Source organism: Ictalurus furcatus, chromosome 23, assembly GCF_023375685.1.
Source record: "Ictalurus furcatus strain D&B chromosome 23, Billie_1.0, whole genome shotgun sequence".
Classification (NCBI taxonomy): domain Eukaryota; kingdom Metazoa; phylum Chordata; class Actinopteri; order Siluriformes; family Ictaluridae; genus Ictalurus; species Ictalurus furcatus.
The window spans coordinates 12,292,437-12,318,204 of record NC_071277.1 but is presented as its reverse complement, the minus strand read 5'-3'; the positions used below and the strand labels follow the sequence as shown (position 1 = coordinate 12,318,204).

Here is a 25,768-nt window from a genome sequence, read left to right as displayed (position 1 = left end):
GATTTTACTGGATTCCTTGAATCTTTTAATTATATTGTGCACTGTAGAAGGTGAAATTCCCAAAATCCTACCGATTTGTCTTTGGGGAATGTTGTTCTGAAAGTGTTGGATTATTTACTGACTTGACTATCTGTTATCAGATTGGCAAGCCTTGAAGGACTAGGCCTTCTTTTTGGAGGCTCCTTATATACTATGATTAGACGATTGCCTCAACTGTTTCACATCACCTTCTTATTTCAACTTGTCACATCACTATTAGTCCTAAATTGCTCCTGTCCCAACTTTTTTGGAATGTGTTGTATGCATCAATTTCAAAATAAACCTTCAAATTTACCTTGAATAAACTATGCAGTTCATTAGGTAAAACATCACATACCTTGTCTTTATACGTTTTTTGTTTAAATACAATTCCAAGTACATTTACAAATCACTCCTCTTTGTTTTTATTAGTATTTTCCATACTGTCCCAACTTTTTGGAATTGGGGTTGTAATTATTATGCTGGCAGGGGTGTCCCTCAAAATAGATCAACACCTCCATTCTAATCATAATAATAAAGAACATTAGAATAAGGGAAGGAATAGTGTGACCACAAAATGTGTTGAATTGAAAGTCTGGTCCAGAAACAGGGGGAGGGTGTCAAAACATCTCAAGTGGAACTATTTACTATAGATAGATTAAAAACCATATTGCTTAGTTCTCACCATGTAGTAAAATACTGGATCTGTTAAAACCTGTGTTGAAACCTGGTTCAACATCCCACTTGGAAATTAACAATTCCAACACACTTGGAAATGCCTATAAGTATTCCAAAGATTAGTGCTGAGTTTGTTATTTCTCTAACCAGATACCTGATGTATTTTTATCTATGCAGGCTGGAGTCTGAGCCAGTAGCTCAGTGGGACAGTCCCATGCAGGTTCGGTTGTGTGCTTGGAGGACAGGTTTGAGCACTCTTCTTGTGGAGTTGTTGCCTTGGGCTCTGCTCACCAACCATTCTCAGTGGGACCTCTGGCTCTTTGAGGCTGAGAGTATTGTTCTCCAGATTCCTGCTGGCAAGACCATTATCCCCCCAAACTTTCAGGTAGTCTGGTTAAACTGACATAATAAATAGTTTGTAAAGGGTATATATGTGTCTGTCTGTGTGCTTAGGTGTGTATGTAAGAGGAAGAGAGTGAGAGAGAAACAGTGTGTCTAATATTTTGTTATTTAGTATGCTGTTCAAAGACCAACTGTCTCATGTTCATGTGTCTATCTGTTTCCATTTCTGTGTCTATGTATTAGAAGGCATTTCAAATAGGTCTTTATTGGCCCCACACTAATACAGTTCACAAGTCAGAAGCAATGCATCTGCTGCATGATCTAACCTCACCACGCTGGACAGAGGTAGGTGGAGCAGAGGTTCTAAGCTTGGATGAGGAGGGATATGTGGATGCTGACATCATTCTTGGAGCCCCACCCAGACAGAAGGTTTGTGAAAGAGACAACTTCTGTAATGGCTATTAGTGATGTTATGTCACATATCTGTGATTAATAATAACAATCTTTATTTATGTATCAACTTTCACTTTGGGTTCAAAATCTTATAGTGCCTTACTTATAAGAGTTTAGATCTTAGAATTAGGCACATTAAAAAAATCACTTCACCTACAAGTAAGTTAAGACAATGATGGCCAGAGAGTGATGGACAGAACATTAGTGTGTTAAAAATGTCAAATGAAAATTCGGCCAAATATGTGTACAATATACAGGTGCTAATATCATGTGATGTCTTATAAGCCTATAGGATAGGATGAAATTTTATGAAGCCAATAAAATCGTGGCCAAATTCTGTGGCAGACTAGATATGCTCCTTTAAGTAAGTGAAGAGAACTTTAACAAAATGCTTTTCCAAAAGTCAAGTTTGAGCCTGAACAGCATAATTCCATAGCTGGGTGGGTGTTTTGCTGGGGGGAAAAAAATCAATATTGAAATTGCTAACAATTACAACTTTGTAAGTATACAAAAAAAAAAAAAAGGATTGAACATCATTATCATGCACACATGGTTTGGGTGGTCTATGAGTTATAGCAAGTATAAATGATTTTTCTTTTGTAAAACCAATAATATTAAGAAGTAAGTGTTAAAAAGACCTAAACATTTATTGTATTTTTCTAGTATGGCAAAGCACTCCATAAATAGAACCAACACTTTAATCATGCAGTTTAACCCATGTTTCTGATAGACCAAGAAAATTATGTTGATATTATTTCATTCATTCACGCATCTTTAGGAATGCATCACAGGGCACTATGCACAGATTCATTCACACCTAGGGCCAGTTTAGAGTCAGCAATACACCTACTGGCATTTTTCTGGGCGTTGGAGGAAACCAGAGATCCAATGCAGAAACAGTGAAAACAAGGAAAACTACATACAGACAGAATCCCAAGTTCAGTATTGAATCCTGGAACCCTGAACCTGTGAGGCAATATTCATGAACAAACATTATTCACCAACCCAACCATAAGTTTCCTACAGTGGGGGAAATAAGCATTGAACATGTCAACAGTTTTTTCAGTAAATATATTTCCAATGAGGCTGTTCACATGAAATTTTCACCAGACATCAGTATTAACTCAAGAAATCCGGAAATATAAATAATTCTCAACATTAAAGTCCATAAATAAAGTTATGTGTAATAAAGTGGAATGACACAGGAAAAAAACACACTCACACACCTGTTCATACACTACGGACACTTTGGACATGCCAATCAGCCTACCATGCATGTCTTTGGACTGGGGGAGGAAGCCGGAGTACCCGGAGGAAACCCCCACAGCACGGGGAGAACATGCAAACTCCGTACACACATTGCCCAACCCTACAATTAGTGGACAACCCGCTCTACCACCTGAGCCACAGCCACACTCCAGTAAGCATCATTGGGGACGTTATTCGCAGGTGGAAACAACATCACTCCATCATCAACAGGCCACGCAGAGGCACTCCTCGCAACTTCTGGCTGTCGTACTACACACCATGTTTGGAGAAGAAATGGCACTGCACATCACCCTTAAAACACTATACCAACAGTGAAGTTTGGAGGTGGAAGCATCATGGTGTGGGGCTGTTTTTCATCGCATGGTACTGGCAGACTTCATATAATTGAAGGAACAATGAATGGAGCCCTTTACCAGAAGATTCTTGAGAAGAATCTGCTGCCATCCACTAGGATGATGAAGATGAGACCTGGGTGGACCTTCCAGCATGACAACTATCCAAAGCATACAGCAAAGGAAACTCTCAATTGGTTTCAGAGAAAAAAAAATCAAGGCATTAGAATGGCCCAGTCAGTCACCTGACTTGAATCCAATTGAACAAGATTTAAAGACAATATGTTTATAAGAATGGGCCAAAATCACACCTGAATAGTGCGGCCAATTAATTTCTTCTTACATGAAGTGTAAGCGGTCATTACAAACAAAGGCTTCTCCACTATGTATTAAATAAATTTTAGTTAGCGTGTTCAATACTTTTTTCCTGTGTCATTCCTCTTTATTACACATAATTTCATTTATGGACTTTAATGTTTGGGTTTCTTTGTGTGTGTGTGGATTTCTTGAGTTAGTCTGGTGAAAGTCTGGTGAAAATTTCTTGTGAATAGCCTTATTGGAAATATATGTACTGAAATTTTTTTTGACACGTTCAGTACATATTCAATTCAGTTCAATTCAGTTCAGTTTTATTTGTGTAGCACTTTTTACAATGGTCATTGTCTCAAAGCAGCTTTACAGAAATATATAAACACAGGATACAGCTTTTAAGTGTGTGGATTAATCCCAATTGAGCAAGCCGGTAGCGACAGTGGCAAGGAAAAACTCCCTAAGATGTTAAGTGGAAGAAACCTTGAGAGGAACCAGACTTAGAAGGGAACCCATCCTCATCTGGGTAACAATGGATAGTGTAAAAGCAAAGGAAAGTTCATTATGGTTTTCATATGAAGTCTGTTTGTTGAACTAGTCCACTGTTCAAAGGAGACCCGAGTGCAAAACTGCATGTGGTAATTGCAGTCTCAGGGCCATAGTAGCAACCGTAGTCCCAGCAACCACAGTGAGAATGTCCATGCGGAATTGGAGTTGATGAGATTCTCTATCCAGAGGTAGGGCATCCAAACGGATCAGGCAGGTCTGGAGAGCAGAAAGGGTCAGGATCACTAGCATCTCCATAAAATCATGTGTGGCTCGATGGAGAGGGAGGTAAAGAGAGGGAGAGATTGTTAGGTAAGACTGTGCTTTGCTTAAAAGAAGGTCTACTCATGGTAAGCTTGAGTAAACAAATACTTTTTCATCCTAGATTTAAACACTGAGACTGTGTCTGGGTCCCGAACACTAATTGGAAGGCTGTTCCATAACTGTGGGGCTTTGTAAGAGAAAGCTCTTCCCCTTGCTGTAGCCTTCGCTATTCGAGGTACCGACAAATAGCCTGCACCTTTTGATCTAAGTAGGCGTGACGGATCATAGAAAACCAAAAGTCTGCTTAGATACTGTGGCGCGAGAACGTTTAGTGCTTTATAGGTCAATAGTAGTATTTTTTAATCAATGCGAGATTTCACTGGGAGCCAATGCAGTGTGGATAAGATAGGGGTGATATGGTCCTATCTTCTGGTTCTAGTAAGGACACTAGCAGCTGCATTCTGGACTAACTGGAGCTTGTTTATGTTCCTACTGGAACATCCAGACAGTAAGGCATTACAGTAATCTAGTCTAGCCGTGAAAAATGCATGAACTAATATTTCTGCATAATGTAGTGAAAGAAGGCTATCCTAGTAATATTATCTACATGAGCGTCAAATGAAAGACTGGAGTCAATAATCACACCAAAGTCTTTTACTGCTGCACATGACGAAACAGAAAGACCATCCAGAGTAACTATGTGACCAGAAAGCTTACTTCTAGCTACACGTGTTCCTAGTACAAGTACTTCTGTCTTGTCAGAATTAAGTAAGAGGAAGTTAATAAGAATCCATCGTCTAATGTCCTTTACACATTAATCAACTTTATTAAGTTGCTCTCGGTCATCTGGCTTTGCTGAAACATACAGCTGTGTATCATCAGCATAACAGTGGCAGCTAATTCCATGTTTATGAATAATTGGGCCTAGAGGTAGCATATATAAAGTAAAAAGCAGTGGGCCTAAAACAGAACCTTGTGGAACTCCAAATTTAACCTCGGTATGCGAGGTTAAAGTTACATCTACGAACTGATAGCGATCGGTCAAATAAGACCTGAGCCAGGAGAGGTCCGTTCCCTTAATGCCAACAATGTTTTCTAGTCTGTCAAGGAGAATAGTATGATCTATAGTATCAAAAGCTGCACTAAGGTCAAGTAACACAAGCAAGGAGACACAACACTGATCAGAGGCCAGTAGTAGTCGTTTACTACTTTAATTAGCGCTGTCTCTGTGCTATAATGAGGCCTAAATCCATATGTCCCCCAATGTATGTCACATGATGACATAGGCGAGAGTGAGGTCCCAGGTCACTAGGAGCTGAAGGTGAGAGTTCATTGCTAATTGGGCTGTATTCATAATAGAGGTTGTTTTTTTTGTTTGTTTGTTTGTGTGTGGTTTTTTTTTTAATTATATATAAATAAACCTGCCTTAAATCATAATGTCAAGTAGCTTGACTCAAACCTTCTGTCTCACCCCACCCCAACCCCCAACCCTCCAAACAGCTGTGCCAGTTCTGTGTGTCCTCCACAGTGAGGTATGGGATTCAGATCTTACAGATTGAGGATAAAACGATTCTGGTGAACAACACAACGCACACAATTAATTACGGAGCACTGCTGTCTGAACATCCTCTTTCTGCTCTTGACCAGGTAACGTGCACATACCGTTGTAATTAAATAAAACTATTCAACCCCCATTGCAAATCAGGTTTATTGTCAAAATGTACAGACTTTCAGCTGTTTGCAATGAATAAATCAAACAAAAGCAATTGGAACACAAGGAATACTTCAAGTGGTTTTCCCAAATTCAACTGAAAATGCAACTTATAATGACTTCTCCAGTTTCAAAATTATTCAACCCCTTCATGGCAAGCATTTTTAGTACATAGTAGAGCACCCTTTTGCTGTTATGACCTGCTGCAAACGAGCTGCATAGCCAGACACCAGCTTCCTGAGGAATCTTAGCCCATTCCTCATGAGCAATGGCCTCCAGTTCAGTAATATTCTTGGGTTTGCGTTCTGCAACCGACTTCTTCTGTGATGGCCCTGTAGAATCTTCCAGGTCTTCTGCAACTTCTTTTTTGGTCGAATTTGAGGTATGCTTGGGATCACTGTCCTGTTGGAAGATCCAATGATGCCCAGGCTTCAGCTTCCTCACAGACAGCATGATGTTTTCTCCTAGGATTTCCTGATACTTCAATGAATCTTGCCTTCCACACGCTGCAGGTTTCTAGTGCCAGCGAATGCAAAGCAGCCCCAGAGCTTCACCGAGCCACCACAGTGCTTGACTGTGGACAGAGTGTTCTTACTTCATTCTTCTTTCTCCAGACCTACTGCTGATCCATCATGCTGAAAAGTTCCAGTTTTGTTTCGTCGCTCCTCAGAACAGATTCCCAAAACTTCTGTGGCTTGTTTTATATGATTTTGAGCTGGCTTTTCTTGTGCTTTTGGGTCAAGAGTGGTGTAAGTCTTGGAGTTCTGGCATGGAAGCTTTCTGCGCCTGTTGCCACCAAGTGTTGTTGCTGGTCTTTTGCAGTCACTTGTGGGTCTTTCACAACCTGCCTTCTCAGGAATCTGGTTAAAGCCATTGATGGCTTCCATTTTCTGCCCTGTCCAGGTATTTCATGTATTTTCTGCCTCTAGCCAGTTCAGTTATTTCATGTGTTCCAACTCAAGCACACCTGGTGCAACTAATGAAGCACTTGATTAGTTGCATCAGGTGGGCTAGAGACAACACCTGTTTTGCATATTTGTGCTGTTGTGAGGGATTCTGTTCAAGGGGTTGAATAATTTTTAAACTGGAGAAGTCATTATAAGTTGCAATTTCAGTTGAATTTGGGGAAACCACTTGAAGCATTCGTTGAACTATTTCAATTGCTTTTGTTTGATTTGTTCATTGAAAACAGCTGAAAGTCTGTAAACTTGATTTGTAATGGGGGTTGAATAAATTTGATTGCAACTCTATACCCATGCTTCTTTTAATGAACAGGTATTTCCCATAGTCAACTATCTTAATGTCCCATATGCCACACCCCACTTACACTCTAGCCATATAGTCCCTCGCACACAAGTGTGTGGACACTGGGCCCTGGGTCAGAAGCTGGCAGTCCTTCTAGGTGTGCAGTGCCTTGCTGGGATGTGTTGAGAGAGAGCCCTACAGAAGATCTTGCCTCTCTGCTACCCCAAAAGCGAATTCTTCTCAGCTGCATGGTAGAGTCCAAGCAGGATGAGAAATTATGGAGCCTGCCAGTCACTGTGCGACCTGACTTTCCCAGACAAAGTATGGCTGTGCCCATACAGCAGAATGCTGACACCCCCCTCACCACCAGGTAGGTCAAGACTTGCAGGAAAGCACCGAATCTCTATCTTTTTTATCTCTTCTCTAATAATTTCCTCTTTGTGCTTATGTGCATATGTTTTAGGGCCCTGGTTGTGACGTATATGGAGCATTTAGGAATCAACTACATAGCTGTGAGTGAGGACCCATGTCCCCGTATGCTGATCCATAATCGCTGTCCTAGAGCCCTGCTGCTGAAGGAAAACCTTAGGGGTACTGTGTGTATACATATATGTCTAGGAAAGAGACAACTCGGCCTTAAAAAACATTCACATGACTCCTTCAAAAAGAGCCACAATGAATGGATCTCTACTATGAAAAATCTTACAACAGTTTTAAATGCTCAGTATATTATTAATGGTGTGTGTGTGTGTGTGTGTGTGTGTGTGTGTGTGTGTGTGTGTGTGTGTGCGTGTGTGTTTGCACATGCTATGTTTATCAGAGCCTGCTAGGGTAGAAGTGTTCTGTAGGAGGGTGCCCTCTCTGTGCTCTGTGCACCATGAGCTGTACTACCATTCCTCCAGTTTCCCTGAATGCAGACAGAGAGATGCACTGCCCACAGTGGTGCTCAGCATCGCCTCTGATCCACCCAGCCCTACGGCCACTTCTCCCACACCCAAATGGACTGATGACATTGACATTAACAACCCTGGCACACAGGTATAAACTTCATTGTTTATTTCAGTAGTAGCTTGCTGCTCCTCATCGATGGAGAGCTGTTTTTATTTTGATTTGGAGAGTAAGTACTTAAATTAGGACTTAAAAAATAATAATAATAAGTAATCTTGTGTTGTCTGTGTGCTTTTCATACTATATTAAATCCCCAGCAAGGTTTTCTTTAGACTGATAGTACTCTTAGTGCATGACCTAGTGTACCAGTATCAAGATTTGGGGATCAGGTCAACTTCAGAAAGGATCTCTCCAGGTAGTACAGTGTGCACGCTGCTATATCCATAAAGCAACTGAGCGAGAAACACGGGCATCTGGTTCACAAGCTACAACAAGAGTACTTCATTTCTGAAATGAGATATTTATGTATTATTTGAGTTTGAGTTCAAAAGGTGAATAAGAGATGATGGATCAGACCAACCAGGCATCGAACAGGTTGGCCAAGGAAAACAACAGCAGTTGATGACAGAAACATTGTAAGAGCTGTGAAGAAACCCCCCAAAAACTACAGTGAATGACATCAGCAATTACCTCCACCAGACAGGGGTGAAGGCATCACAATCCAACTTCGAAGAAGTTATAGAGGCCATACCACAAAATGCAAATCACTCATCAGCAGTGAGAGTCAGAAGGCCAGATTGGAATTTGCAAAGAAATACAAAGATGTGCCACAAATGTTCTAGAGCCAAGATTAACCTCTATCAAAGTGAAGGAAAGGCTAAAGTGTGGAGAAATAAAAGATCTGCTCAGGATCCAAAATAAACGAGCTCATCAGTCAAGCACAGAGTAGGTAGTGTCATGACCTGGGCTTGCATGGCTACTTATGGGACATGCTCATTAATCTTTATTGATAATGTAACACATGATAGTAGCAGCAGAATGAATTCAGAAGTATATAGAAACATTCTGTCTGCCAGTTTACAGAGTAATGCATCCAATCTAACTGGGAGAAACTTGGGATAATCATACTGCAAGACAATGACCCAAAACACACTGCCAAAATTACAAAGGACTTAATCGGGGGAAAAGCAGAAGGTTTTAGACTGGTCAAATCAATCACCAGACATAACTTAATCCAGTTAAGCATGCATTTTGCCTTCTGAGGAGGAGACTGAAGGGAGAAACCTCCCCAAACAAACAACATCTGAAAGAAGCTGTGGTACAAGCGTGGAAACGCATCAAATAAGAAGTAGTAATTTGGTGATGTCAGTGGGTTGATGGCTTGATATACAGTTATAGCAAGCAAGGGATATGCAACTGAATATTAAATGTTGTTTACATCAAGATTTGTTCTAATACTTTTGCTCACATAAAAATTGAGTGGTCTGCCACCAAAGGTGCCAGAATTTAAGTTGTTTAACACATCTAGATGTATATATATCAAGAAATGAAAGCTGAAATTCTGACCTATTGTGTCGTATTCATCTTTTGATCTCAGACCCAAATGTTTTCAGTGTATTGCAACAACAATACAATTGGCCTTTCCTTTCTAATACTTTTGTGTCATCACCAGCTTCTAGAAACAAATTACCTCATGTGACAACAACAAAAAATAACAGATTTTAATATGTCATAGTTTTTTTCAAAAAGTAAACAAACATTCAGAAACCAGGTGGGGAAAAATAAGTACACCTTATAATTTATGTAGAACCACCTTTAGAAACTACTTTAATAACTTAAAGTAACCGTTTTCTCTAGGAGTCTCATAATGTTTTGGAGAAATTTTGGCCCACTCTTCTTTAAAATATTGATTCAGTTCCTTGATGTTTGAGGATATTAGTTTATGCACAGCTTTCTTAAGATCCCACCATGGCATCTCAACAGGGTTGAGGTCTGGACTTTGACTTGGCCTTACCAACACCTTGATTTTTTTCTTCTTTAGCCATTCAGATGTCAATTTGCTGGTTTGATTGGGATCATTGTCCTCTTGGATGACCCAATTTTGGCCCAACTTAAGCTGCTGGACAGTTGGCCTCACACTTGTCTCAAAAATATTCTGGTATAAAATGGAGTTCATCATTGTCTCAAAGACTGCAAGTTTCCCAGGTCCTGTGGCTACAAAACAAGTCCAAATCATCACCCCTTCATCAGCATGCTTGACAGTTGGTATGAGGTGTTTGTAATGTTACGCTATGTTTGGGTTACACCAAACTGTGCATGATCAGACATCTCCAGCTTGGTCCAAAGGATATTGTTCCATAACTTATTCTTTTGTTCAGATGCAATTTTGCAAACCTAAGTGATGCTGCCATATTCTTTTTGGTGAGAAGGGGCTTTTCCTAGCCACCCTTCCATGAAAGCTATACTTGTTCAGTATTTTTCTGATTGTGTTAGGGTTAGATTTAGGTGTAGCATTTCATAAGTTATCTGCTTTAATAACTGTATTGATTTGAAGGTCCTCACAAGGATACTTGCAAACATGTGTGCTTGTGTTTTGTGTGTTCTGTAGGTAACATTTTTGCCAGGTTTTGGCTGTCTGTATGTAACTGTAGCTTATCAGAGTGGCACCATTATCCTCACCCTTGCACCTGAGAGCTGTGATGATGCTGTGATCAGCCGACACCAAAGGTACACAACGCAAGCACCGACATAATAGCCAAATAATACACCGACATAATATCCAAATACACCCAACCAAAATATATGCGCAGTACTTTAATATTATATTTTCACAGAACCTACTACACATCACAAACAAAAACATCATGTTAAAGACATGTTAGCTAACATCATATAAGACAGTGAGTGACTATATAATCAGTTTGTTCCTCAGTAGATATTTAGTGAGTGGGTTTCCTTGTCTTTCACATTGTCTTTGTACCAACAATTGATGCTGTATTTATTTTTCTCTTGTTTTTGTCTGTCTGTTTGCTTTATGACAGAGTGTCTAATCAGATGCTGTCCTTCCGTGTGATACTAAGTGAGGTTAGCGTGGCACTTTGTGATGACATCACGAGTCTGACTGGCTCAGTGGAGCTCTTGCGTTTGACCATGTCTAAGCTTTTGGTAGTGCTGCCCTTACCAGAGCACACTATAGGTGACACACCCACCACTCATGGCCACCATGTGCATGTACTGTGTGGCAGCCTGCGGGTGGACAATCAGCTTTACAGCTGCTCCAGTTTTCATTTTCCTGTCCTGCTGTGTCAGGAGCAGTTATCAGACACAGATTCTTGGATGGCCAGTAGGGACTTGGTCCTGAATCCTGGGGCTTTGGAGGAGTTACGCCAGATGTGCTTCCTGTGTGTGGGCCTCACACTGTCCAGCAATGGGTACCACCTAGAACAGGTCAGCTTCAAGCTTAAACCAGCCCGCATCTATCTGGAGGACACCTTCATATACTACCTGAAAACACTGTTCCACACCTATGTACCTGTTTCTACTGTGGGAAACAAGAGAGTGTTGGGAGACCCCAGTCTCATTATACCTGTGCAGGTTTACCAGTCAATGCAGACACTTGTTTGGCCTGTCCAACTACAGCGACTACTAATTGAGCCAGTCATTCTGTTGATCAGTATACATGCTTCTCTGAAGCTCTATATTGCCTCAGACCACACACCACTTTCCTTCTCCATTTTTGAAAGGGGGCCAATCTTTACCACTCCACGTCAACTCATACATGCACTAACATTGCACTATGCTGCAGGAACCCTTTTCAGAGCAGGTGTGTTGCTCATTCTGTTACACTGCATATGCTCACACATTCAAGCTTGATAATTTTTCTAATCTCTAGCTAGGAATACAGTAAAACTCTGCTGTTGTCTGATTTGCTCTTGTTCCAACAAGCCGAATAGTGTGTGTTTGTGTGTTTGGCCGGTCTGTGTAGGTTGGGTTGTGGGTTCTTTGGAGATCCTGGGCAGTCCTGCAAGCCTGGTACGTAGTATTGGAAATGGAGTGGCTGATTTTTTTAGGTTGCCATATGAAGGACTAACACGTGGTCCTGGAGCCTTTGTCAGTGGTGTGTCTCGTGGAACCAGCTCATTTGTCAGACACATTTCAAAAGGTAAAAGCACTTCAACTACTGTTTCCACACTTAGACAGGTATATTGCCTTTGAATTTTCACACCTTCTGCTAATAGTATTTAAAATGTACAAAAAACAAATACAAAATACACACCAAAGTTGATGTCTCTAAACCCCCACCCACACACTTGTCCTTGTGTAGGCACTCTGACATCCATTACCAACTTGGCCACAAGTCTAGCACGGAACATGGACAGACTGTCTTTTGATGAGGAATATTACATGCGCCAGGAGGAGTGGAGGAGACAACTCCCAGAAACTCTGGGTCATGGCCTGCGCCAAGGCCTTTCCTGCCTGGGACTCAGCTTGCTGGGTCAGTCACCCTCACGCTAGCATATGCACACTCTCTTTCACTCTAGTTTAACCATTAGCTTATTCCATACTGACTGCAGTGTGTGTGTACATATGTGTTTGCATTTCTGTCTGTCTGTCTGTGTACTTTGTAGGAGCAATAGCAGGTATCGTGGACCAGCCAATGCAAACATTTACAAGGTCTGTAGAGGCCCATAGCACAGCTGCCAGTACCGCCCGTGGTGTCATCTCTGGAGTGGGGAAAGGCATTGTGGGAATTTTTACCAAACCAATCGGAGGTGCTGCTGAGTTTGTGTCACAGACAGGATACGGTGTGTGTGTGATTGCAGTTATATTTGAAGTACTACATAAGTTTTACAGATGTCTGCTGTAAATAAATGTGCTACAAAGAGTTTGATTCATATTGGGGTGAAATTTTAATGTGGTCATTGCTTCAGAAGATTGTAAAGTACATGTATATTTAGCACCAGCATATTATTAAAGTGTATGTATTTGCAGGTATTCTGCATGGTGCTGGGCTCTGGCACTTGCCAAAGCAGCTATACCCACCTACAGAGTTAAAATCAGCAGATGGACCCAATAGTCATCTCAAATATGTTTGGTAATACATGCTTGTATACACACACAGACACACACAGACACACATGCACACCCACACATACACACAGAGAGAGAGAGAGAGAGAGAGAGAGAGAGAGAGAGAAATTGTAGTGAAAACACAAAGTTTTCAGAGAAAAAGAACATTTGGTTACAAAACCTTGATCAGCTGTGCAGTCAAGTGCTTCTGAGATTGTAACTGGTGAACCCAGAAGCACTTTGCTCACAGAGCCCTATAAAGGATTTGTCCGTAGTATCCAGTATGCAAGTTTTTACTACCTTTATATTTGATCAGGTCAACTCCAGAATAATTATGGGCACCAATGCATGAGCAAAGATAAAATAAAATGACCAAACAAAAAATCAAAAGTCTAATCTAAAAATTTATAGTGAATTCATTATCACTTTAAATATTTTGAGCTTTTACTATAGTTTATATGCAGAATGTATTGCAATGTAGACATTTGTGTTTGAGATCAAAAGATGTATATGAGAATAGATGATAAATTAGAATTTCAGCTTTCATTTCCTGATATTTACATCTAGATTTGTTAAACAACTTAGAAACTTTGGTGGCAGCCCCCCAGTTTTTAGGTGAGCAAAAGTATTTGAACAGATAGTCTTAACGTCAATGACACTTAATATTTGTCTTCACAGGCAGGCAAAACAAACAAAGAGTAGACATGCAGAGCTATTAATTGTTTAAACAATGAATCTAAAAGGGCAGACCTGAGCAACAAGAAACACCTATCAATCACATGTTCCAATATTTTTGATCATTTGAAAAATTGGTGGGTTTTAAATATGAAATGAAAGCTAAAATTCTGATCAGTCATTTCATATTCATATTTTGATCTCAAACCCAAATATTTGAAAAAAGGGGAGTGTGTAGTGAGTTCAGAAAAGTATTTAGACCCCTTCAGTTTTTGCACTTTTTATTATTATCTATCTAGAGTTTTAGTAGCTTTCAAATGACACCAGCCACACTCGTTATGTTTCAGTCGAACAATTTATAGAGTCCCCAGAACAGAGACTGTGTTTATAAAATTTATCAAATTGAATAGCGAGTAGATTCATGTGCACATTGGGGTGGAATTAAGTGCCCTCATACCTTCCTATGGGAATTTTGTGTAATCTTTTCTGTTGAACAGCTTACTTTTATTGTAATTAGCCATGATTTGTAATTGTGAAAAGTAATGCATTGAAATTGTTGTATTGAAATAATAGGGGCAGTAATTTTAATGCAGCATTTTATATGAAAAATTAATGCTAGGGATAGAAGGCATAAAGAAACTCCACCTTTATATCGTCCCCCCCCCCCCTTTAATTAAATTTATTTATTTATTTATTTATTTATTTTTGTTAAACAGTACTAGTTGCTTATTCCACTGGTATTTTCAGGACATTGCTTTATTAATTTAAGTGTATCTTGTCTGAATGTGACCCCCAGTAATATTTAAAAATATTAGCAGACAAAATCTGTCTTTGAAATTTCAAATATCAATTTGTAAAATAATTTAATGAAATAACACAGGAGATTGTGACTTTCTCTTGTTACGCCTTTTGTAAATTAAGTGACCCCATGTGGTCACCTAGTTTAGGACCCCCTGCCTATAAAATAGAAATAAATACATACAACCCTAAATTAAATTAAGGTTATCCAAGCCATATAATCAAGCTAAACTTTCCTTACTTTGTAAACAAATTTATTTAGTTGTCTTTCTATTTTCTCTTGTTAATTTTAGACAGGTCAAGCAGTAAGTTTCATAGTAGTCAGATAAGACAGCAGCTTTCCACAAGTAGTCTGCATTTAAAACCAGATTATTGGTAAAAATGTTTCTGTGGCCTGTGGAAGGAAGAACAAGAATTTTTCATATAATATGTAGCAAGTTGTACCATTTCAGCTTTATTATAGAAAATAAATTGATTAATGTACCTTTACTGTAGTAACATCAATCTAACAGAAACCATCATGGGTGGCTGTGGCTCTGGTGGTAGAGCAGGTTGTGCACTAATCATAATGTTGGCGATTCGATTCCTGGCCCACATGACTCCACATGCCGAAGTGTCCTTGGGCAAGACACTGAACCCAAGTTGCTCCCGATGGCAAGTTAGCACCTTGCATGGCAGCTTCACACACACACCATTGGTGTGTGTGTGAATGGGTGAATGAGAATGTGAAGTGCTTTGGAACTGCTAAGGTAAAAAAAAAAAAAAAAGCGCTATATAATTGCAGACCATTTACCATCATAGGGAGGGGAGAAACCCAGTGAATTCAATGTTTTTCCTTAGACTTCAGCTAATCCTGATTTTCACTCATAAGGGTTGCCATAATTAAACCAGGAAGACACCAACCTGAACAAATTTTAGATCATTTCGGACAACTTGGGAAAAAAACACAAATGAAGCCTCTGGGGTCTGAACCCCTCATACCTTAAAGCTTTAGAAATGTCCCTAGCCATTAATCCACACACAATAATCCATAATGACAAAGCAATATTTTTAGAACTTTTTGACAGTTATTAAAAATCAAAAACTGCAACCTCTCATTTAGCTAAATGTTTTGACCCTTGACTAAGACATTCCAAAGTGTCTTGGCCATGTATATCCTGTTTATTTTGATTGTCTCTAAAACTTGACTGGGGTTCACCTGTGGCGAATTCAAGTACACTTGGAATTCACCTGTGGCAAATGGACATGATTTATAAAGCTTCACACCTGTGTGTATAAGGTCCCACAATTCACAGTGCATGTCAGACTAAAAGCCATGCCATGTCCAAAGAGAACCCCTCATAGACCTCCACAATCAAATTATGTCAAGACATGGATCTGGGCGAGGGTGTAAAACCATCTATAAACCTTTGAATGTACAAAGGAGCACAGTGAACTCCATCAGTGTAAAATTTGAAGTTTAGGATCACCAGGGCCTTGGTCAGGGAGGTGATCAGTATCCCAGTGGAAACTCTAACAGAGCTACATAAGTCACAGAGATGGAGGAACCTGCCAGAAGAACATCCATCTCAGAACTACTTCAGCCAAGAGGCCTTTATGGACAAGTGGATAGATGCCAGCCACTACTGAGTAAAGGGCATATGGCAGGCACTTTGGCAGGACTCTGAGAGAATGGGGAAATGGTTTTTCTGGTCTGATGAGAGAAAAATTAAACTTTGGTCTGAGAAAGTGAACTGGCTAATACCATCCCTACACTGAAGCATGGTGGTGCCAACATCTCTGGATTAAACACAACTTCAGACCGGGACGATGGTTCACTGACCCAAAGCATATAGCCTCTGAATGTCCTTGTTCATACTTGAACACTGTAGGACATTTGTAGCAGGACCTGAAAATTACAGTTTAGTTTCTGTGTCTCCAGAGTATGTATGGTGTCTGACCTGACGTGCCTCTAAAAACACAGCTTAGTTAGAAACATCTTTGGGTAGTCCACAAATCCACATGTTATAACCCCCGCATTTCAGGAATACCATTTCCTAGGCATAGGAGGAGACCTTGAGTGACAGTGATAGACCAAACAAAATAGAACACTTCTTCACACAACGTCATAATACATATTCTCAGAATAATGTTTTCATGTCACAGAATTATGTAATGAATCAAATATTCAAATAAACAAGGAAAACATCCCACAACATACCATATACTGTATATAGGTAGTATAGTTTTATTTTAACAGATTTTTTCAAAAGATAAAACATTAATTAAGAAGTGCATAAAACTGGTTTCTAAATCAATATTTATAGTGGGGAAAATAAGTATTGAACGCGTCAACTTTTTTTCAGTAAATATATTTCCAATGAGGTTATTCACGTGAAATTTTCACCAGACATCAGTATTAACTCAAGAAATCCACAAATATAAAGAAATCACAGCATTAAAGTCCATAAATAAAGTTATGTGTAATAAAGTGGAATGACACAGGAAAAAAAGTATTGAACACATTAAGAAAAAGCAGTTCTCCAAGTCAAGGTAAGGCAAGGAAACAGCTGAAATATGAAAGCAATTATACCTCCTATCTGTGCAAATTAATATAAGCTGGGTTAGTAAATTGATGGTCTCTAAAAAGGCTTTTTGTTACCAAGGTTCCACACAAGAAACATCTCATGATGGGTAAAAGCAAAGAGCTCTCCCAAGACCTTCGCAACCTTATTGTTGCGAAACATATTGATGGGATCGCATACAGACGTATTTCAAAACCTCTGAATCTTCCAGTAAGCACCATTGGGGGCCATTATCCGCAAGTGGAAGCAACATCACTCAGTCATCAACCGGCCACGCACAGGACCTTTTCGCAAGGTTTCTGACCAGGGAGTCACAAGAGTAGTGCAAGAGCCAAGGATCACTTGGAAAGAGCTCTAGAATAACTTGGAGGCAGCAGGCACCATTGTCACAGAGAAAACAATAGGCAATGCACTCCACTGCTCATGCTCACCCCGCAAGACTCCATTACTAAAGAAAAGAAAAGGCATATCGAAGCTCATATAAGGTTTGATACAACTCATTTGGAGAAGCCTATGAAATACTGGAAGAGTGTAGTCTGGTCAGATGAGAGCAAAATTGAACTTTGTGGCTGTCATACTACACACCATGTTTGGAGAAGAAATGGCACTGCACATAACCCTAAAAACACTATATGAACAGTGAAGTTTGGAGGTGGAAGCATCATGGTGTGGGGCTGTTTTTCATCACATGGTACTGGAAGACTTCATATAATTGAAGGAACGATGAATGGAGCCCTTTACCAGGGGATTATTGAGAAGAATCTGCTGCCATCCACCAGGATGATGAAGATGAGACCTGGATGGACCTTCCAGCAGGACAATGATCCAAAGCATACAGCAAAGGAAACTCTCAACTGGTTTCAGAGAAAAAAATCAAGATGTTAGTATGGCCCAGTCAATCACCTGACTTGAATCTAATTGAACAAGTTTTAAAGACAATGTGTTTAGAATAATGGGCCAAAATGACACCTGAATATTGCGGCTGATTAATTTCTTCCTACAGGAAGCATCTTGAAGCTGTCATTACAAACAAAGGCTTCTCCACTAAGTATTAAATAAATTTCACTTAGCGTGTTCAATACTTTTCCCTGTCATTCCTCTTTATTACACATAACATAATTTATGGACTTTAATGTTTGGATTTCTTTGTGTGTGTGTGGATTTCTTGAGTTAATACCAAAGTCTGGTGAAAATTTCATGTGAATAGCCTCATTGGAAATGTATGTACTGAAAAAAATGTTGACGTGTTCAGTACATATGTCCCCCACTGTATCTCCTATTCATCTATGTATAACAAAGTTGTAATATAGTGTCTGAGAATACTTGGATAACTTATCCATGCAAAATACTTCAAACTTCTGGTTTGAACATCTTTGTTGCTTTGGCGATATATTTGGGGTCATTATAATATATAATATTGGGACACCTTAATGTTTTGGGGTTTTTTTTGTTTGTTTGTTTGTTTTTTTACTTTGTGCTGCCATTGTCTCATGTAAAGGAAAAAAAAAAGATTACATATTGAAATGTAACCAGAGGATATTTGATTCTTTATAGAAGTTGGTGAGGGCCACAGAATTGTTATTTAGGCCGTGATAAATAAAAACATTTTATTAAAGGAGGGTGTACTTTCTTTTTCTTATGATTGTATATAACTGTTGGCAAAAATCTAGCAACCCCATCTGCATCTCTGGTCACCACAAGGTTGAGTATAGTATACTGTATAGTAGTTGGTATACCTAATATACTGGCAACCGTGTCTATGTTTTGTATATTCAATGCAGTTGGAGTGTTTGATGGCTGGATTCTTACTGTGTATTTTAAAAACTGAGTAGATGATTGCAGAGGAATATTCCCTATACTGTGTGCAGCGTGTACTCATTTTATACACTACACAGTGAAGTTAACCTGTTATTCAATTATTTTTGTACAAAACAATTCAAATAGCTGTTACTACGTGACTTTACTTGGGCTGAGACTTGTTGCAATAATTCACCAGGACTATTGGATGGATAATCCTCCTAATATTTTTGTGATTGTGTATGTACATTCTATATTTCATTTGCTGCATTTACTGGGTGTGTGCATGTGTTTTACTATAGGAAAATGATGCAGTCTGTGGGGCATCAGGAAGTACACATGGCACTGTGTGTGCGCATGATGAGCAGTTCAGGGCAGGAGCATGCTGGCTGCCTGCTCCTAAGTGGGGAGGTGCTTTTTATTGTGAGTGTGTGTGAAGACACACAACAGCAGGCCTTTCCTATTACTGAGGTACAATGCCAACAGGATGCAAACAGCCCTGAAAAACTCATGCTCACTCTGCAGCAGCATCGAGTTACCAGTAACAATGAGGTAAACTCTTTGTCCTTTTTTCCTGACTACCTCACACACAATTATCCATTTTCATTCTTTTCACTTTCCATCTCTCAGGGTGATGGTGTTCGTGAGCGCTTATCTGAGCAGCAGTACCGTTGGTTGATGGACTATGTAATGTGCGTGTCGCAGTACTTCTCTCCTTCCTCGCTCTTCCAGCCACCAGTCGTCATGTCAGCTGAACCAGCCCAAAGTATCACCAAAACATATAATTACCGCGCAGACCCTGCCTACATCCAAGTCTTCATCTGTAAATTCAACATGGTGAAGAATAAGGCATTGGGCATTGGCTTCAACTGAAAATATTTAAAGTGTCCTCCGGTGCACATATATAAGCATAGAATTAGTGAGTGTTAATCCAAGCACTGACTTTTACATTGACAGCCACTGATGATCTGAGGTCACATGTCAGTCATGGTCATCTCTGAGAGTTGTTTCAGATTTATTATTTAGATAATTTTCTAAGCAATTCGGAGTAAACATGAAAAAAAAAAATGGTGGTGGAAAGAAAAGAGGCAAAAGCAGTTGAACAAGAATTAAGAAAATGGAGAGATTTCAGTACATTATGAAATTAATTTATTAAAGATAAAACCAAAGCCTAATGCAGTCTTGTGTGTATCTCTTCGTCATATTACAAAGACACAGCAGCGTGGACATAAAAAGCAGAATGGGATCCAGATGTCTAAATAATAGCAAATTGTTTGCCTATTTAAATGTTTACATAGAAGATGCACACTCTGTTTGTATGTACAGTTATGTCTTATGCATCCTTCTGATTATGCCTATGCCATATTTTTATGCTGCAAAAAATGTTTGATAAATATAGTTGTTGTGTGAAAGTTCCATTTATACATGTATGGTTGTGTCTAACTTTAAGAAATTTGGGGGCCTTTTTTTTTTATCTGACTGTGAAAGAAAATTACATTTTAATTTGGAACGTTTTTAAACCTTGTGAGCTGGTTCTTAGTCCAAATGGGTTTTTATTTTATTTTTATTTTTTATTTTTTTAAAGAATATTGTTGTTAAATGCTGATTAGATTAACCTTATTAGCCATTGTAAATGGACACTTGATATGTATACACTTCTGTATTATAAATTTGTTATTGTTATAAATATATATATATATATATATATATATATATATATATATATATATATATATATATATATATATATATAAAAAAAAATATACACCAAGGCATGAGATCTGGGCTTGTTTTAATTATAAAAAAAAAAAAAAAAAAAAGAATGTGTGTGTGTGTGTGTGTGTATATATATATATATATATATATATATATATATATATATATATATATACACACACACATTTTTTTTTTTTTTTTGAATTTTTAATTAAAGTAAAATAAGCCCAGATCTCATGCCTTGGGTCTTTATCTTCCCAAAATATGACATTTACTCAATACTCAAGTATTCAGACCCTTTACTCTGTACTTTGCCGATGAACCACCCTTGGCTGCAATTACAAATCAGTCATTCATATACAACTGCATACACAACAAATGATTACTAATAGTGGCAAAAAAAAATTAAGTAATTGAACAAACTAACAATTCTAAAATAAAATAACATTTTAATACTTTGCTGCAAACCTTCTGCAGTCAGTGACTGAAGACATCACCAGATGCTGGGTTTCTTCCCTGGTGCTCTGTTGATTTACTGCAATTGTAGATCTTGTGTGTTCTATATATATATATATATATATATATATATATATATATATATATATATATATATATATATATACATAAAATAATTGTGTGCATCTCAAAAAATTTTAATATCGTAGAAAACTTTTTTTTAGTAATTTAATTCAAAAAGTGGAACTTTCATATAGTCTATATTCATTACACACAAAGTGAAATATTTCAAACCTTTTTGTTTTTTTTTTATCTTTATTATTACGGCTTACAGCTCAAGGAAATAAAAAATCCAGTATCTCAAAATATTAGAATAAAGAATTTATTATACAGAAATGTCGACCTTCTGAAAAGTATGTTAATTTATGCACGCAATACTTGTTCAGGGCTCCTTTGGCACAAATTACGCTGCATCAATGCGGCATGGCATGGAAGTAATAAGCCTGTGGCACTGCTGAGGGGTTATAGAAGCCCAGGTTGCTTTGATAGTGGTCTTCGGCTCATCTGTATTGTTGGGTCTGGGGTCTCTCATTTTCCTCTTGACAATACACCATAGATTCTCTATGGGGTTCAGGTCAGGTGAGTTGGCTGACCAATCAAGCACAGTAATAGCATGATCAGCAAACCAGTTACTAGTAGTTTTGGCACTATGGGCAGGTGCCAAGTCCTTCTGGAAAAGGAAATCAGCATCTCCCTAAAGCTTGTCAGCAGATGGAAGCATGAAGTGCTCTAAAATCTCTTGGTAGATAGCTGCATTGACTCTCAACTTGAGAAAACACAGTGAACCAACACCAGCAGATGACGTTGCACCCCAAATCATCACTGACTGTGGAATCGTCACACTGTTCTTCAATCAACTTGGATTCTGTGCCTCTCCACTATTCCTCCAGACTCTGGGACCTTGATTTCCAAATGAAATGTAAAATTTACTTTCATCTGAAAAGTGTGTGTACTGAATCAGAGTAAGAGATTAAAGGCTCAGGAAACCTTTGCAGGTGTTTTGAGTTAATTAGCTTATTAGAGCTCTTCTCAGGTCAACATTGAGATATTGGATTTTTGATTTCCATGAGCTGTAAGCCATAATCAACAAAATTAAAACAAAAAAAGGCTTGAAATATTTCAGTTTGTGTAATGAATCAAGAATATATGAAAGTTCCACTTTTTGAATTAAATTATGGAAAAAAATAATAACTTTTCCACAATATTCTAATGCACCTGTATATGTATTTAGAACCTTAAAAGCTTATACCAATAGCCAGAATAATGTGACTAGGCCTTACAATGAAAACAAACCCATCAGGGGTTCAGGTTAATTGTGTGTGAACAGGTTTAGTGAAACAGGAAGAAATGCTGATATTCCACATGGCAGTGTCACACTTTTGCATAAAGTCATGCATCTGATCATCAAGAACAACAGATTAGGAAAAAGCTGTTTCACTTTTTCCCTGACACAGTTCGATTTTAAAATATTTTATCAGGTTAATCGTAGGATAATGCTGTATTCTTGATATTTTCACACAACACAGTCTAAAAAATGTATAATAAAAATATACAGCAGTATTAAAATAAACAAGAAAAAAACTAACAAAAAATTCTTGCTTGAAGGTAGTTATTTCTAAACATTATATTGGAAGTGTTGTATGAAACAAGATATAATTTTTAAGGCAAGCAGGAGCAGCTGGTAACAAAGATTGCTCATTTTGAAGCAAGGTAAACTATACTGTTGAATTCTCATTGACATTTTGTACTTTGGCTGCAGCGAGTGGCTATAATGAACCTGTGCTGAAGACTGTGTTTTAATGCCTTAATGACATGCTCCGAACCAAGCAAGCCTGCTGATAATCTAAATCAGGACCATAGGCCAAGGCCGTATCCTCCCTGCTCCCACACGATCGGTCTCCCCCAGAAACAAACTGGAGCCATTGGAAGTCACACAAAAAGCCTCATCTGCTGTGAAAATTAATGACACACCTGGGTCTATGTTTTTACAGTGGAGCCAAAGGAATATCTCTGTGTCTCCTCAGACCTGAGAGAGTTATGACCAGGTGAGCCACAATATTACTCCCATAATTGAAAGTAAGCATATCTCTCAGTCTGTAAAGTTGTCCTGGTGCTCCAAATTGCACTTCATCTCAGCTCTTGTTGATTCTGGTGTAGCTGGAAAATTCATTGATCAAACTACAGCTGAGATGTTGAGTTTCCTTCTTGTTCCCTTAACATGCTCACTGCACTAGATGGCTCACCGCTTTTTTTGCACAGCCAAATGCTCTCAATCATGATATCCAAATTCTAGCCAATAATTTATATAAAAAGTGTGAATTTCATGAAAGATCTGTTAAGTTCCTAGGCTACTTAATAAATGAATGAGGAGTATAGATAGATGAGAACAAGGTAAAGACAGTCAGGTAAAGTCAGTGATGTGATGTCTACTTATTTTGTCCATCTGTATTTTTTTTTTATTAAAAAATATAGTTTTTAAAAGTATATATATAGTACATCTCAAAAATATGGAACAACATTTAACGTTTTAGCTGTTTGGTTTTAGGCAATTTCTTTACAAGTAAAAATGTAATGTGTGACTGTCCACCCATAACTTATACTTTGAAAACGTAATTTAAATTATTAAAAATATTTTTTAACTTAAAAGTTATCGTTTGGCATAATTTCATGGCTGTTCTGTATTGCTGAACAAAATTCCAGTTCATCTCCATTATTATTTCTGTCTTAATACATGGATGAATATTATCTGCAGATAATTGTTTTATGAAAAATAATTTGGTGTAACTGGAAAGAAAAGGCCATTTTAAGGCTTTTATTTTGAAAAAGTTTAAAAAGTTTTCAAGACCAGATGTTGCATCATACAGCAGCTTGTGAAGAACATCTGAAGGTACACAACGGGTCAGTACCACTGCTGGTGTGTTGTTTTCAAAACTGACCATCATGTGCTATGACATCAAAAAGCCCCTGAACACTGTGTTTTATTAAAAGCTGTATAATTTGATAATTCCGTTAGGGGAAACCTATTGTTATTGTTAGTATTCTTTTTCTTCTCCTTCTTCTTGTTTTCCTTCTTCGGATTCCTCCATCAGGAGGAAACCTATTGTTATTTTTAGTCTTCTTCTTCTTCTTCTCCTTATTATTATTATTATTATTATCTCCCTACAGTGCCCAATAACTCAAGATCAGAATAGTAAAAAGTTTTGAAATTTGGCATATTGATACTACCGGCCAGGCGTAACACCACAAATGGCCCACATAAGCACATAGGTGGAGCTACATGACACGCCCAAAGTCTATGTGATTTTCCCTCCGCCCCATAAGTCCAAAATGTCTGAAAATTGGTATACAGGCCTTATTTATTATGGGGAACATAAAAGCCATTGGGACCCATAAAGTCCACTATGAAAGATTTTCCAGTACATTTGCCCAAAACTACAAAAATCTTCTCTTCATGAACCGTAGGTCCGATTGACTTGAACTGTGGTGCATATGTGTGGGATACAGTTGCAATCAAAATTATTCAACCCCCATTGCAAATCAGGTTTATTGTCAAAATTTGCAGACTTTCAGCTGTTTGCAATGAACAAATAAAACAAAAGCAATTGAAATAGTTCAACATACTGACTGCTTCAAGTAGTTTCCCCAAATTAAACTGAAAATGCAACTTACAATAACTTATCCAGTTTAAAAATGATTCAACCCCTTGAATAGCACAACACAACATCACAAATATGCAAAACAGGTGCTGTCTCAAGCACACCTGATGCAACTAATCAAGGGCTTCATTAGTTGCACCAGGTGTGCTTGAACTAGAACACATGAAATACCTGAACTGGCTAGGGGTTTGTTGAGTGTACACCAGCTGGACAGGGCAGAAAAAGGAAGCTATCAACCTATAAAGGTTGTGAAAAACCCTCGAGTGATTGCAAAAGACTTGGTGGCAACGGGCTCTGAGGTTTCAGTGAGCACGGTATGGTGTGTGCTAAACGCAGAAGGTTTCCATGCCAGAACTCCAAGACGTACACCACTACTGACCCAAAAGCACAAGAAAAGTTGGTAAGTCTGTAAATTTTGACAATAAACCTGATTTGCAGTGGGGTTAAATAATTTGACTTGATCTGTGGCACACACAAGGAGGACACTACAGTATGTTACCATGTGTGATGGCAACCTTATATCTACAAAAACAATGACATTAAAAGGAATAATAATTTATCTTTCATGCTAAAATAATGCTTTACACATCTGCTAGTCATAAAATGGATACTCCAATTCAATCACCAGTTCATATGAAGACGCTTCACAATGTCGAGTAACAAATCTGAGAAATGAGTGAAAGTAAGATGAAAAATAGATTTATTGTGAATATTTGAAATACGTATGCTTGGCTAAATGCTATGTAGTCTGCTAGTGGAAACTTTTCTTCTTTCTTGCCCTTTTTGACTATCAACAAAAATTAGAGTGACAGCCTGTGTCAGTGCAATAAAAATTTAAGTGGTACAGTAAATGCCCATAGAGGCTTGAGAAACTGCATAAATGACAGCATAACACTTTACAAACATTACATATCTCTCTAT

General features: G+C 38.4%; 1 protein-coding gene across 7 annotated transcripts in view; it reads left to right on the top strand.

The window, feature by feature from the left end:
- The window catches only part of LOC128599569 (intermembrane lipid transfer protein VPS13B), a 252,991-nt gene extending 232,366 nt beyond the window's left edge, over positions 1-20,625 (top strand). For 6 of the 7 annotated variants that reach the window (XM_053611298.1, XM_053611299.1, XM_053611297.1 and 3 more), the window contains 14 exons: positions 874-1,081; positions 1,282-1,467; positions 5,712-5,858; positions 7,257-7,537; positions 7,631-7,758; positions 7,988-8,205; positions 10,664-10,782; positions 11,097-11,878; positions 12,041-12,217; positions 12,380-12,550; positions 12,684-12,860; positions 13,048-13,150; positions 19,262-19,511; positions 19,590-20,625. In XM_053611298.1, coding sequence (XP_053467273.1) covers positions 874-1,081; positions 1,282-1,467; positions 5,712-5,858; positions 7,257-7,537; positions 7,631-7,758; positions 7,988-8,205; positions 10,664-10,782; positions 11,097-11,878; positions 12,041-12,217; positions 12,380-12,550; positions 12,684-12,860; positions 13,048-13,150; positions 19,262-19,511; positions 19,590-19,832 — 3,190 coding nt within the window. In that variant the 3' untranslated portion in view covers positions 19,833-20,625. The remainder of the gene's footprint in view (positions 1-873; positions 1,082-1,281; positions 1,468-5,711; positions 5,859-7,256; positions 7,538-7,630; positions 7,759-7,987; positions 8,206-10,663; positions 10,783-11,096; positions 11,879-12,040; positions 12,218-12,379; positions 12,551-12,683; positions 12,861-13,047; positions 13,151-19,261; positions 19,512-19,589) is intronic. The other variant, XM_053611301.1, reaches the window with a different exon arrangement.
- The last annotated feature ends 5,143 nt before the right edge of the window (positions 20,626-25,768 follow it).